Genomic DNA, 15,587 nt, shown 5'->3' on the forward strand with positions numbered 1-15,587 from the left:
TGGAAGGGTCGTGAAGTAGACAATAATTAATATGACGCAGTATGTCTTTCGTGTAGGGGAAACTGAGTTCAGTGGGACTGTTTAATTTCCATCAAACCATTGTTATTAACAAAAACTTGTCACTTACGCATTGTGAATCAACGTGTTGTAACGAATCACACCAAATATTTTTAAGAGCAAAGGAAAGTAACATATACGAACCATATGCATTTTTCTGAAGACTTATATAGTAACCAATTTTTCCTATCTAGAGAGGTAATGTGGCCAGTGCCTGACTACTTTTCCATATGGCTTATTAGAGAGAAAACTATATGTTCTACTCAGCCAACTGGAATGCTAATCTCCGTAGGTCACTCGCTGCAAATCCATAAAATCGCTTTTCCATTTTAAAAATGTAACTAAGAATTTCTCTTTCTTTGTCTTCATTAAACAGCCTTCATAAGCTCCCCATAATCTTTTTAGTGTGTTACGTGGAACATTAAATTGATTTGCTGTTGCAGAAAAAGGCATCTTTATCATTCCTTACAGGCATAGAGCATATACATGTATCTGTGGAGTGAGCATAGCGTACTGCGCACGTTATCAGCATTACACTGGGCTAGTCACGTGATATTAGGACGACACTTTTGTCTACAATTTGCAGTAGTAGCTAGCTAAACTTGAATACTACCAGTACTCGCAATGTTTTACATACGTTTCTGCACGTTTGAGTTTTAGTAACAGCTGTGGTGTAGTATTGCCGTTGGCTACGGATGTAAAGAGAAGTATGTGAAAGGAGAGCTAGTTGCTCTTCGTAAGTGTGTACAACAAGTGCATAATTGCCAATGTACTATTCATATGAGGCACCTTATACGTTGAAAAATTTCGAGACACATCATTATAAAGTCCTATATTGTAGAGATAATTTCTGCGATTTTATGGTCATATGTTAACGGGACAAATGCTAGACAAATGTGGAGTGTGCTTGAGTAAACTACCAGTCAGTGTATACCTGTTGGTGCTATCTTAATATGCACATAAAATTTAGATACAAAGCAGTCTCACTAATTTTTCTCAGTTTATGCCGGTTCTCAAACTCTTGTATGTATCTAAGTATTTCTCCATGATACAATGTCCTATACTGTGCCATTCTAAAGTAATTAATTAGAACAGATTCGATAATATGACTAAGTGCAATAAAAAGGAAAAAAATTGTTGGCTATTAATTCTTCTATTATTAAAGAATTCGAGCACTGAGCTTATATTTCTATTTTTTGTGTATAGTGTAGTTTTATGATCTGGTGGCGAAAAGCTGTTAAAGATATTTTACTTGTTTGTAAAAAGAAAAAGGGAAAAATAAACAAAAATTTAAAATAATAATTTACAACTAGGAGACAAAAATCGCTTACATTATTTACTGTAGCAATTTCAAAATTCCCAATTCTCTGTCGTTTCGTGACACTTCGACTCCATCTACAGTGTGATTGTAACGTAATTAATTAGAACAGACAGACAACATGAATAAGAGCAATGGAAAAAGTAAAAAAATATTGTTGCCCAGTTATCGAAAAATTACAAACGAAGTGCTCTTCAAATTTCAAATCTTTAAGCCAACTTCAGTTCATAGTATCAAATTGTTAAGATGTCTGTAAAAAACATATACAAAGCTTCACGGTACTTTTGAAGGCGATCTGTCTGTAGCAGTGAAGTAATAATACTCAAAATACGCGAAGGGCTGTACGGGCTAAAATACACCAACCCAAAATCACATGACCTGGTCTGCAGGAGACGTTGCGGACGGAATTCTCGTTCTGAGCATCCGAATGACCACTCCATAGGTATATGTTCACAGGCGTAATATGATTGTATGATTTTTTTGTCATGAGGGGTTTCGTGGTGTGTTAATGGAAATTTGTCATGGTGTGAGGTAGCTAATTGTGTCGTGGCAACGTGCCAAGATTAAGTGTTTAGCTGTGACTGGGAAAATGGGGGGAGGGGGGTCCGACTGGGTAGGTGGGAATCTCACTGCAGAGTTTCTTTGGATGTGTAACCTGTACATACGAGCTGAAAGAGGGTGAACAGGAAAGCATTTGTGTTGAGGAAGTTAAGCAGACGAGAAAATCAAGATGTAATGCAGGGATGCTAGATATTTGAAACAACGGGACCCTAGCAGCACGTCAACTGGAGAGAGTGAATGACATTCCTCGTAAGTGTAAACGATGGCAGAATTATATATTGCGCCGTTAGTAGTTTCCCTCAATTGTGATTTATTGTGTGACTGGGAGATATGTGTAATATACTAATCAACGGTAGAAATTATTTACGTTTCTTGGTCAGCTGAATAGGATGCTTGGATATGTTTAGGTACGAATAATGGGGGTGAAAGTTGCGTTTTGCTCATCTATTCATCATTACCTTCACAATCAAGTAAACTGTTTGAGATGAAGTCTCAGGGATCGTTGGGATTTCTGCAGGCAGTGAAGTAGGGTTAGCTGAAATAAAAAACACTGACATTTTCAATTTAAATACTTTTTATTTATCTAGGTAAGAGAGCATATTGCACCAAAGATTTATCACAATAGTTTGGCATATAAAAATAATGACTGCCACGAAAAGTAAACTTACATACGATTAGTGAATGATTGTTAAGTGCATTTGTGGTGTGCTGTGCGAATCTCTAACGTGCGGTCTTCTTCCCAAGAGCACCTTGTTCCATGTCCGGCTTTAAAAAGGTCGCCAGTGGAGCAAAATAGAGAGTACTACGTGGTGAGATTCCATTACTACGGTCGTGCGTTGTCCGCTCTTATGGTACACTGTACCGCATAGTCGAACAACTACGTCATCTTTACTGTTACCGTGTACTACCACTAGCTAATACAGATGCATACTGTCTTGTCTACTGAGATCTACTAGACAAAGCATTAAGGTTTTCCTTTCCTCAAATTCTGCCAGCAGCGTTTTGCAGTACTGTCGGCTCCCCTCCGGTTGTTTCTATTAATACTTTGCAAAGGATACTTGTAAAATAGGACGTGCTACGTGCGTAATGTTGATGTTACATTGTGAGGAACTGCTATTCGATTGCTGATATAATTACGAGGGAAAAAATCAGTAACGTTCGTGGTCCCATTTGTGCGAATTTCGCAGTACCAGGCTTAGGAACTCAGGCGGCACAAAGAAGAGCGTAATAACGACCGGGCTCGATGCAGAACTGTCTCGAAAAGTTATGCTGGAAATGTGTTTAACTTGATGTCAACCAACAAAGGATCTGACGCAGGAAGCAGCACATATTGGAAACGATTTTATTTTTTTGTGCTTTACGTCATTGTATTAAATGACACACGTATTTTAGTGTCGAAATTAGGCTCTTTGAGGAAAAACGTACGGCACAAGCAAACGCTCAATTAATATTTGAGCCTCAGGAATACTAAGAACACAAAAATCAACTAAATAATTATGAGCACGAGATCCATCTTCGATTAGTGGATTCAGATCAACAGTATTTGCCACTTAGCGGTGTGCACTGGTGGAACACAACCATTTGTCAGGCAATACACTGACTTAAAAATTTTAACAAGTTGTACTGGTTTTAGCTGCTTCTTGTGCACAGAATTCTACTGCTTGCAATTAACTTTCAGTACGTCTCAACGTGTTCCAGACTCTCTGCATATCATTTATGTGATCATTTAGCTTAGATTAAAAATTAAATTGTTTTATCTTACTTTTCAATAAATTCACATTATATTGGTGCTTATGCTGCGGACGACACTTCGCTGCTAGAAAAGATTGAATATTTGTCTCTAACTTAACGGAAACTGAAACAGTACTTCTTTGCTTCAATAGATATCTTTGTTTTACAACAGTACGAACAATTGCACTTATGAGATTGTATTGATATCTTTGTTTCACAATTTTACAGTTGGTTACAAGTCAAGCATAACTATGCAGTTTAAGATTTAAGTACCAAAACATAATATTTGAAAATTATAGAGGCTGATTATTCATTAAATTTCATTTATAAAGTGCCAAATATTCAATACGCTACAAGAGAACACCCATCACAATACACTTAAAAGATTGTGTAAATGCTGAAAGGTCGTCAGAAGAAGAGGGCAAACTCGAAACATGTTGCTACATTCTAAAAATTTGATTTAGTACGGTGATAGACGTAGGAAGGCAAAAAAATTGGTAATATACTCGTGTTTTTATTTCTGATCTTCATTATAGATTTCTGTTACTGAGAACTTTCAACCAAAAATTCAGTAAGCTTTAGTTTCAGCTGCTGAGGACTGTATATTCAAAGTAACAATTTAGGGAACGTATCATTTCTGTTGCTTAATCTAAAAGTTGAACTTTGGGGGAAGAAAGTGTGATTATATGTTCGTTGGCCATAAAACAGGAAGCCATATGAATTCCTCTATTAATTATGATGTATATAGGCTCAAGCTTGTAGAAAAATTTTATGGCAGTGCGTTAGTAACAACAAGAACACATTCTTTCTCTGCCATCGTTCACAAGTATACAAGTCAATAATAAACAGTCCTGTGGGAGCATAGCTCTGGACTCCGGTCTGAAATTCTGTCTAGCACACTGCAGCATGATACATAGAACCCCTAAGAAAAGGAAAAAAAAACGAGATTCTGTTCAGTTTTGTGCGGCCCATGTGGCAATGAAAACAAACATTGAAACATTTATTCTTCCCTTCGTGGAGCAATCCCTTTCGTATGCTTTGTAAGCGATGAGTTTCCAATAGGCATGCTATCAGCAATATTTTTAACAAAACACATAAAGCACCTGGCAAGGGCAGTGTTGTATTGGCAGTCTCCATCCCTTTCTTGTATATGGAACACGCACGACTTGCTCACCTTCAGCATTCAGATGGTTCTCCAGTTCGTTCTTTTAGATAATTCTTATGACTCACATTCAGGTACAAAAAGTATATTACTACTACCAACTACGGCGTATGACTAGGAAATCTATCTCAAAATTGCCAATAATTTTTAGTAACAAGGAACACTCCCAAGGTGCTCTGACAATGTGTGTGCACAAACTCAGTCCATACTCGTGGCATACGTTAACTTCAGTACAGAAATCTAATTTTTACACATTATTAAACGAAATTCCAACTTTTTAAAACAACAGAGATTACTTTGGACGTTACACTTAATACAATGAATATTACTTTTTCGTGTTCATTAAAATGTGGGAATACAATCGTGCCGAAACTTAGACTTTGTGTCTCGTAGTTTGAACCTAAAAATTAAATAATATTTTCGGTGCACAATACAAAAAATGATGCAACGTATATTATTTCTGGAAGTATGTAGCGGCACAAACATTGTCCCTTCAGTACAACAAATTACATGCTTTAAATGAAATTCATCGAAAATATCTGCACTCCTAATAATATCATCTCAAAAATTAATGGTAGAAGTATATTACGCATAATTTTGGAGTGCGGCAATTGGTGTTTATTTTTTATTTTATAGTATATAGTAAATATGGCAGTGGCCTCTTATCTCTTGGACAAGTCATTGTTTCCTCTGTAGAGTCATTGTTCGATACACCTAAGAAATTTCGATTCACGTCAACACTTTTACATAGTTACTCAGTCGCGGAGAATGGTGTGAGCAGATTTGATAACGGGAATGATAAACTTTGAAGTATCTAACATTTTATATCACTTTTGCGAAATAACAAACGTCCCTGCTCATTTCGTCTGACGTTTCTTCATAGTAAACTGCAATCTACACTTGATTATGCCATTGTTTTGCCAGTCTGTGGAGTTATTCGTTCATTAAGGCACCGGGGAATGATGTAGAAAAGGAGAACGCTGATCGCCGCTTTCCCGAACAGCTTGGGAGGGGGAGATATTGCACGTGTTTCAGGAACATCGCCCGCCACCCACGCACTCGAGTTCTTTTTCTTTGAAGAAAAGCTGCTTTAGTCCGCTTAGAGCCTCTTTGTAATACTCGCTTACGGTAGCGCAGTACGCGTTGTGTTTCATAATTTTTTGGAGAGTACGATTTGTTGTGCACAGGTGTCTTGAAAGCAAGGAGAGCTGCCATTATAATACGTCGCTAAGGCTGCAGTCCGACGAGAAAAAATATTGTTAGAATTAAGGCAAGTAAGGCCACAATTAATATTGCTATGGCTTGTCAGTAGATAACATTAGTCACTGAAACGATTCTGATACGGCTTCTTCAGGAAGATTTATGTCGCCACCTGCTCCCACACTACCAAAAAGGAGTTCCGTTGACGTACAATGAAATGAAACTTTTAAAATCGAATATCAGTTTTGCACATCAGCATGGATCATATGCAAAACAAATATTTTTACCGTGAATGTAAACCAACGTATTTGCCAATGTTGTTAATTTGCATTTCAGTGTAATGGGGACTCAGTATGAATGCATAGAAACCCAACATTTTTGCACAGCCATCTTCCGGAGCAGCTGTTATACTCAATTATAACTATTTTCTTACTATCTTAAGCTTTTTGCAAGTATTATTCAGCAAATTTTTCACAAAGTTGGATTCAATGTGTGGTGAAATGGAAATAGCACCAGTGCAACGTAAGAAAAAGTGGATTCAAAACGAGAGAGTGAATGTGCAACCAAATTTCTTTCTACCTCATCCTCCGCTAACAACGAAAGGAAAAGGAACGGTTCCCAGAATATGTAAGTATAAACAAGAGGCAAAGACACCACAAATAAATTTTAAGCCACTTTTATAAGGAAAACCTTTTTTAATCTGTAGATTCAAAACTCTGGCGACTTATTATGTATCCATATTTTCAGAATGACAACAGACGAAGGTTTATAAATAAAAAGTGAAATGCGTCTAGTTAAAAGAACACTTCATTTACAGTAAGGGTAAGACGCAAAAACGAATACTAAGTGGTTACATTTTCATGCCGTGTATCTAAACCCATTTATGTTGCGGTAAAAGGAGGCTTGAATGCAGTAGTGTCAACAAAACTTTTGCAGCAATTAGTAAAAAATCAGAATTTGAAGTCAGGATTGAAAAATATTAGGAGTGTTCCTATAAAAAAAGTGTTATCTGAATGGAACACGAAGAAAAGCAAAAGCTAACAAACAGTCTGCAGGACATTTCATATGTTCTATGACTTTTCACTTCATAATTTGTCGTCAAGGCCAACTCAAAGTTCACTGAGCTTTATTGGCCACGATTTTATGCAAATGACATCATTAACAACTTACAGAAAGAAAAGCTCAAAAAGTGTAGCACTTTAAAGTCAGTTCACCACTTGACTAGTATTCTCATTGTTGATATTATTATTTCAATAGCACCAAGACCTACTCCTAATTCACCAGTTTCGATCATTTGATCACCTTCAGGTATCGTAAAATCATGTACAACAGCCAGTTGTGTGACAATGTTCTCACCGTGCTCCCGAATAAAGTGAAAACAATACTGGGTCGTCACCGTCAAGAGAAGAATCCAATATAATCAACAGTAATAAAATATATCAATGCCTTTTACTGTTGACAGCAGTGACGCAGGAAGGGTTTGACTTTATTCAATGTCACCTTAAGAACATTGCCATATAGATTGCGGTAAATACGAGGATGGTTTGAAAAGCTTTCGGAATCAGCACGAGAGGTCAGTGCTAGAGCAACGAGTTGTTCAAGTGATATTCGTTGGGCTCTTGCCTGTAAACACGTGCTACGTCAGTGCTCTTGGAAGAGAGCTGTGGCGGTGACGTGGCTCTGTCGTTGTTCCCTCGTAGCGATTTGCGAAGATGGAAAAATCGAGATTCGAGCAGTGATTAAGTACTTCGTAAAGAAAGGTATGAAGGCATTCATGCCTATTTCCAGGATACACTGGGCGACTATGCTCCTTCACATTCACGTGTTGGCAAGCGGACAAATGAATTTAAGTTTGGTCGGGTGAGCTTAGATAATGATCCGCGCCGTGCCAAGACGTGTCACTATTCCAGAAATCATTGAAAAAGTGCACAAAATGATCATAGAGTATCGCCGATGGAAAAAGTGCGTGAAATTGCTCACGCTTGCCAGATATCACCTGAAAGGGTATCTCACATTTTAACTGAAGAATTAGAAATTAAAAAATTATCTGCAAGATGGATGCCGCGACTATGGACACTAGAGCAAAAACATGTGCCGTCGTCGTGCCAAAATTACACGAAGTAACGTATGAATTGCTGCCACACCCGCCTTATTCACCTGATATGGTTCCATCAGACGTTCATCTCGTCCCAAAACTAAAAATTTTTCTTGGTGGACGAAGATTCACTTCAAACGAACAACTGATAGCCGAAGTTGACAGCTATTTTGCCGGCCTGGAGGAAACTCATTTTCGAGATGGGATCAAGGCACTGGAAAATCGCTGGACCAAGTGCATTAATCTACAAGGAAAATACACTAAAAAATAAAAAAGTTTCAGTGATGTAAGACTTTTTTCTATTCCGTTTCTAGAACTTTTGAAACCAGCCTTGTAGTTTTACAGTGCCTGAAGGTACTCCCAGATGGTCGATCAGGTAATTTGTAAAGTGAAGCTTGGCAATTCTGGAATACTACTATATTTTCAAATATTTACAAGCTGTGGGACGCATGTGATAAAAATACTGTTCTTTGAGGTAAGCAACAAACAAGCAGCAAGTGACTCATGACACTGAAGACAAATCAGAATCATTTCAGTAACCAAAAAGCAAATCAAATGGTATCCGGACCAGGCGACAAGAATGTACACTCAGAAGTTGGGCAACACCAACAGGCTCGGACATCTCCAAATCGTACTGCACTCTCCTACGATCGGAGTAAAAGGGCAGTGTGTGTGGGACTCCACGGTAGAGTGCGGCGAGAGGGTGCGTGGGTGGGGCGTTTCGACGGCTGCTGCGGCTGCGAGGTAGCGAGCGCGGCGTGTGTTTGTGTGTGTGTGTGTGTGTGTGTGTGTGTGTGTGTGTGTGTGTGCCCCGGTGTCCAGCGCGGCCGCTAGACGGTGGTCTCGCGGTCCACGTGGATGAACTCCACAGACTGGTGCGGGTGTCAGGAGGAGGTGGTGGAGCCAGGGTCCAGCAGCAGCTCCTCAGTGGGCACGCGCCGCGGCTCGCGCTGCTTCTTCTCCCCGCCCCCACCGCCGGCGCCGCCCCCGGGCTGCCGGCCCCGCCGCCCCCGTCGTCTCCGCCTCCGGCGCCGCGCCGCCACCACGCACAGCGCCACGGCCAGCGCCGCAGCCGCCGCCCCCGCGCCGCCACCCACCAGAGTGTACAGACCGCCGGGCAGCAGGGCCAGCAGCCGCCGGCAGTGCGCCTCGTCGTAGCCGCTTGGGCAGTGCGGGTGTCCGTCGCACCTGTGCACAAACAGCAGTACATCACAAGTTGTAACACAACCTATTTTTGCCGCTTTCACTCCGTTTACAGTAGTGGATATCGTGATTTTGTAACTTCTTAATCTTTATTTTCGTGTCCAGTTGCAAATGTTCCACGACTATTTGGATATTTTTCCATTTGTGTTACATAAGCGAGATTAGACATCTGAAAGCCAAAAATTGTTTAGGTTCTGCAACAATAGAGCTCGCGCTCACAATGTACCAGGTGATCAAAAAGTCAATATAAATTTGAAAAATGAATAAATCACGGAATAATGTAGATAGAGAGGTACAAATTGACGCACATCCTTGGAATGACATGGGGTTTTATTAGGAAAAAAAAAATATAAAAGTTCAAAAAATGTCCGACAGATGGCGCTTCATCTGATCTGAATAGCAATAATTAGCATAACAAAGTAAGACAAAGCAAAGACGATGTCCTTTACAGGAAATGCTCAATATGTCCACCATCACGCCCGGGTTCCCGGGTTCGATTCCCGGCAGGGTCAGGGATTTTCTCTGCCTCGTGATGACTGGATGTTGTGTGATGTCCTTAGGTTAGTTACGTTTAAGTAGTTCTAAGTTCTAGGGGACTGATGACCATAGCTGTTAAGTCCCATAGTGCTCACAGCCATTTGAGCCATTTGAACCATTTGTCCACCATCATTCCTCAATAATAGATGTAGTCGAGGAATAATGTTGCGAACAACACTGTAAATCATGTCCGGAGTTACGGTGAGGCATTGGCGTCAGACGTTGTCTTTCAGCATCCCTAGAGATGTCAGTCGATCACGATACACTTGCCACTTCAGGTAACCCCAAAGCCAATAATCGCATAGACTGAGGTCTGGGAACCAGGGAGGCCAAGCATGACGAAAGTGGCGGCTGAGCACACGATCATCACCAAACGACACGTGCAAGAGATCTTTCACGTGTCTACCAATACTTTTTGGTTCTAATAAAACCCCATGTCATTCCAAGCATGTGTGTCAATTTTTACCTCTCTATCTACATTAATCGGTGGTTTATTAAGTTTTCAATTTATACTGACTTTTTGATCACCCGGTAAATAAATAAGAACATAAGTTAGTGAATCAATTTCCTACAATTTGCATGTAAATGCTGTGAGACGACGCGGCCATTTGGACGCACTTTTAATAACATTTCTTATGTCTTGACCACACTTATTTTTCAACAGCCTTACACGTTTCGACTTTTCTTCATTTTCAAAGGAAGGAGTATGACAGTCATAATTATTACATACCTTGTATCACGTCAACATTCTCGATCACGAGACAAGTGCAAACTTACACTTGTCTCCTGATCGAGAATTTTGACGAAAGATGAATCGCGTAAGTGTCGTTGAAAAATAAAAGTGAGGTCATGACGTAAGTAACGTTATTAAAAGTGAAGCAATTTCTATTACATAACATATTAAAGACAAAGGTCACTTTAATAAAGGAGATACATACAGTTGTTCACGACTTCATTAGTTACGTAAACAAAACATAATGGATAAGGTAAACAGGCTCCATTTACTTTTTATTGTTATTGTTTGATGTGTTTCCATTTATATGTAAATTCGTAGCATTTTTCCGTAAGCTTAATAAACACAATAGATACACAAAACATCAATAATATTTTGCCCTTCGTTATTCGTTAAAAACAGTCTTGGTTGTAATTTTAGTTATTTTATTTTTCAACTACGTGTTTCGCCTTATTTAGGTATCTTCAGGTTGATCTTCATTTGGTATTTCTTAAAACGATCCTTTAGACAGTGTAGCCAAAGGGCATCGTCGAATACATCAGGCCAACATCGCCTTCGTTATATTCAGGAAAAGCTTTTCTAGATGGACGCGAGTGACTCCAAGAGCTGCAGAACGCGTTCCCGTTCACAGCAGCGAGTGACAGAAGAAGATGGGGCTCAGGTAGTCTGAGCATTCGAACACCATTTTAAGCACAGGTTTGCTGTATGCCACATATGGATTGGAAGAATTTCTTTGTCCTTCATTGTTTAAAACAGTCTGCCGACGCCGCGGTAACTTTTCGACTCCGCGACTGTAGAAATCACGTGATTTTGAGGCGAAGTACTCGTCGAGCCATCTTCGGAGCGCATTTTCATCCGGAAAGAAAGATGCGTGAAGGTTGTTCGATAGAAAGCGGAAAAAGTGAAAATCTGATGGCGCAGGATCGGGTGGAAAGGGTGGGTGCCGGATGACTTCCCGCCCCAACTCTTGTATAGCGATTTTTGTCAGTCTAGCAGAATGCGGGCAGGCGTTATTGTGCTGTAGCATCACTTCAATTCGTAGTATGTAACACCGTCGCTGCTCCACCAGATGCATAACATTATGTTTTGTAGTTGCGCACTGGTCCCCGCTTTGTTTGTGCTCAGTCATTCCTTTCTTTTCCTTATGTTAGTGCAAATACAGCATTTCTGGTCACCAGTTTCGATACAGGACACGAATGGTCGGTGTTGCTCACGATGAGCAAGCAGAGATGCACATATGGCCACCCGCTGATTTCTGTGATTTTGGCTTAAAGCATGCGGTGCCCATATACTCGATTTTTGAACCATTGCTATTGCATGAAAATGTGATACAATGATTGAATGATCACAGTTCAGCGTATTTGCCAGCTCTCGAGAGAACCGACGTAGATAATTGTGGATTAATGTATTCAATCGATCTTCATCGAACTCCGATGTTTTCCAGTAACGTGGAGAGTCAATTGTGTTAATACGATTCTCCTCAAAATAAGAAAACCATTTTCTTGACGCGCACTGTCGAGTGACACGATCCGCACATTGTAAATATCTATCTGGCTCCCTCCGTTGCTATCACCTCTTTAATGAACTCGAAGAGAAAAATATCTCCATGGTTCACCACGTTGATACTTCCCCGTGACGACGCTCTGACGTTTCCGTTCCCAGTTTCGATCGTGCTGAATGTTCTCATTGTGTGGAGACGTAGTTGTTTCATCGTAAAGGCCAGCTTTCGTTGTTTACAGGTGTATTAATCGATACAATCGTAATCCAAAGTTTAAAGGAATCACATTTCATTCGTAAGCAGAGCCGATCAAACAATACTTTCTTCCGCACACATGAGTGATGGTTGCACTCTTTAGTTTCATTGTAGTTGATTTATTTCTGTTATTTGACTTTACATTTACCTTACCTTATTCAGTGATCATTCTTTTTCTTCTTTCGTGTATTTTTCATTGGCTTCCAATTTGCGAACGCTGCGACATCCGAGCCACACTGTCACAACAGTCTCGTCCCCGCACAACACACGACTACGTATCCGCGCTGTTGTTGGGACGGCATGTCATGCTCTAAATTTCTCCCGTCGATAATTATTCATTGTCCAGATTTCCTCCCCCTTTAAAAAAGATTCTGGCTAGAACAGCGGTCATGTATGTCTGAGTTTTGTGTGTATAAATATGTCTGTGTGCTTTGCTTTCTATCTGAAGATGGCTTTGGCTGAAAATTTATGTGAACACTCTTTTCGTCGCCCCTACTTGCTGCTCGGTGTGTGAGTAGCAATGTATTCGTTTCACAGTATAGTTACTCCCACATGAAATTTCCTGTAAATAATCCACTTCTCTTCAACAGAAACAATGATGTACATAATAACAATACCAGAAGAAACCAGTGACATTCATTACGCTACATTAAGGTTCTCTGTAGCACAAACAGGGTCTCAAAATTCGGTAACCAAAAGTTTTGATCGCTTACCTAAAGATATAAAACCCCCGATAGAGAGCAAAGTAAAATTTGAAACTAAACTGAAAACTTTTTTCTTTGACAACTCCTCCTATTCAACAAAATATCATCTATTACTGTAATATTTAAATGGGGATGGGTTGGATTTCCTAACATATATCTGACTTTAATTTAAAAACAGTCGCGCGGGATTAGCCGAGCGGTCTAGGGCACTGCAGTCATGGACTGTGCGGCTGGTCCCGGCGAAGGTTCGAGTCCTCCCTCGGGCATGGGTGTGTGTGTTTGTCCTTAGGGTAATTTAGGTTAAGTAGTGTGTAAGCTTAGGGACTGATGACCGTAGCAGTTAAGTCCCGTAAGATTTCACACACATTAAAAAAAAAAAAAAAAAACGAAAATACTAATAAACGATCAGCATGGAGGTATCTTGACAAAAAAAATTGATGTCAGTATATAATGATTCGTTCCACATCATTATGATTTATCGTGGGAATGAATGTAACATGAAGCTAAATACGTAACTAACTAACCATTGGTATATGGCGAAGTATGGTATAGGATAATATACTCGAAAAACCTCAAAATGAAATTCAAAAAGTAAAATCAAGCAGATGATAAAAGTGGACGTACATTCCAACCGTGCTGTGTTTGCTTATTCCTGAAAATCCGACAGAGTTATTCGCGAGAAATATTTCGGGAAAAGAAGCAAGTAGGCTACTGATGGAAACGTAGGCCTACATCTTACACATGCTAGGCTATCATTATTAAAAAATACTTACATACATGTTTAAGCAAAATATCCGTTTTACGGGGTCTTAAGCGTTTGAAATCACTCCCTTATTCATAGTTATAGCATTTCACAATGCTGGGAGGTGGTTAAAAATTGTATCGTTTGTTTCACCCTGTCAATTGCTTTTATTGGCCACACTCAATGAATCGTCATGGGTAAGATTTCAAAGTGTGATTCCTTGCTTGTAATTAGAACACTATATCAGATGACAACGAGAGCATTTTATGCTTTCCGTCTGGCCACCTAAGAAGCGCGCCGTAGTGCTGGAGTTTTGCCGAATATTGTTTCACTCTCTTTAAAAATGAAGCTTTATTTTATCATTGCCCGTCTCTTTTTACGTCCGAACTCAACTAGTCACGTTATTGTAGGCTAGCTGGACCGCTGATTGGCCAGTACTGTCCAAGTTTAATGCGCTGGCAAACTGTTGTCCCGTACATTATCGCTCAGTCTACGTGCGCGTAACACATCATAAAACGTAGCCTTTTGATCGTACTTAACTGTACTGGTCACAACTTGGCTTCCGCTCCACGTGAAACGAAACCGAATGAGATTCAAGCAAATGCGGAAGAATACATGGCGTAATGCTTACATCAGGTTATTGTGATGATGAACGGAGTGTAGTAAGCAAACAAGCATTGATTTCGGTGTTCCATCTTCATTTTCTATCGTTGCAAATACAGCAAAAGTGGAGTGGAATCCATTACGAAAGCATTCTTTTCACATCACAGCCTTCTCTATTTTGTTATTCGAAACATACCAACAAAAATAAGTTACGTTGACGAGGCCAAATGTGGCGTATTACTAAGACATTCAAGAAAAGAAATACATTGGAAATTGCCTTCGTTACACGAAGTTATTCATGTAAGCACAGTAATTTCCTAGTATTTAAAACGTATGTTTCGTGCACACGAGAGAAATAATGAAAACGAAGCAATCGCACATAGTAGCCTGCTAATGTATTGGCTACTTAAGATGGCGGTAGGCCCCGCCTGTCCTGGCTTCAAAACAACGAACAATGTTTAAGTGTTTCTATTAATACTTGACGATGACGTAATAGACGAAAATCAGGTTGTAAAATAATAAATATTGTTGACTCTTACACCAGTGTAGTTCTGATTTTCATTCTTAATAAATTTAAATGTTGTAAATGCAACTAAGTACGTAGTCACTGCAATTACAGACAACTTAAATTGGAATCATCGCATAGAGAAAGTTGTGAGGAAGGAGAACGAAAGACTGATTTTCGTTGGAGAAACGCTTAGGAACTGCTACGCATGGGACTTGCAAGCTATAGGTTTATAGCTGATACTGGTAGTAGCGTTTCATTTTTTTCTGCGAAAAAGTAAAAAGTTGCAGTAGGCTCCAAAAGTAGAATGAGTGGTGAAATTACAATTAGATAGCATCGTTGGATGGTGTGTGTGTTGAAGCTGTAGAAAGGAAGGTGATACCGAAAAGGGTTAAAAATTGTGTGCAAAAGTATCTCTCTATTTGCAATTATGAGCATATGTCGTAGTGTACTGCTAAAAAATGGTTCAAAATGGCTCTGAGCACTATGGGGCTTAAATTCTGAGGTCATCAGTCCCCTGGAACTTAGAACTACTTAAACCTAACTAACCTAAGGACGTCACACACATCCATGTACTGCTAATTCGCTCCGTATTGAACCTTTGGTTAGGTGAACTTTTCGGCTTGCTTGCAGTGTTGTTACGCAGAAAGAAGCAGTCTCATACTCGTACTGGCAGGTGAGTG

General features: G+C 39.7%; 1 protein-coding gene across 1 annotated transcript in view; it reads right to left on the reverse strand.

Moving 5' to 3' along the window:
- Positions 1-9,008: 9,008 nt before the first annotated feature.
- LOC126176565 (uncharacterized) overlaps positions 9,009-15,587 on the reverse strand; it is a 469,138-nt gene continuing 462,559 nt past the window's right edge. Inside the window, exon 16 of the mRNA XM_049923725.1 lies at positions 9,009-9,312. Coding sequence (XP_049779682.1) covers positions 9,009-9,312 — 304 coding nt within the window. The remainder of the gene's footprint in view (positions 9,313-15,587) is intronic.

Source organism: Schistocerca cancellata, chromosome 3 (assembly GCF_023864275.1).
Source record: "Schistocerca cancellata isolate TAMUIC-IGC-003103 chromosome 3, iqSchCanc2.1, whole genome shotgun sequence".
NCBI lineage: Eukaryota > Metazoa > Arthropoda > Insecta > Orthoptera > Acrididae > Schistocerca > Schistocerca cancellata.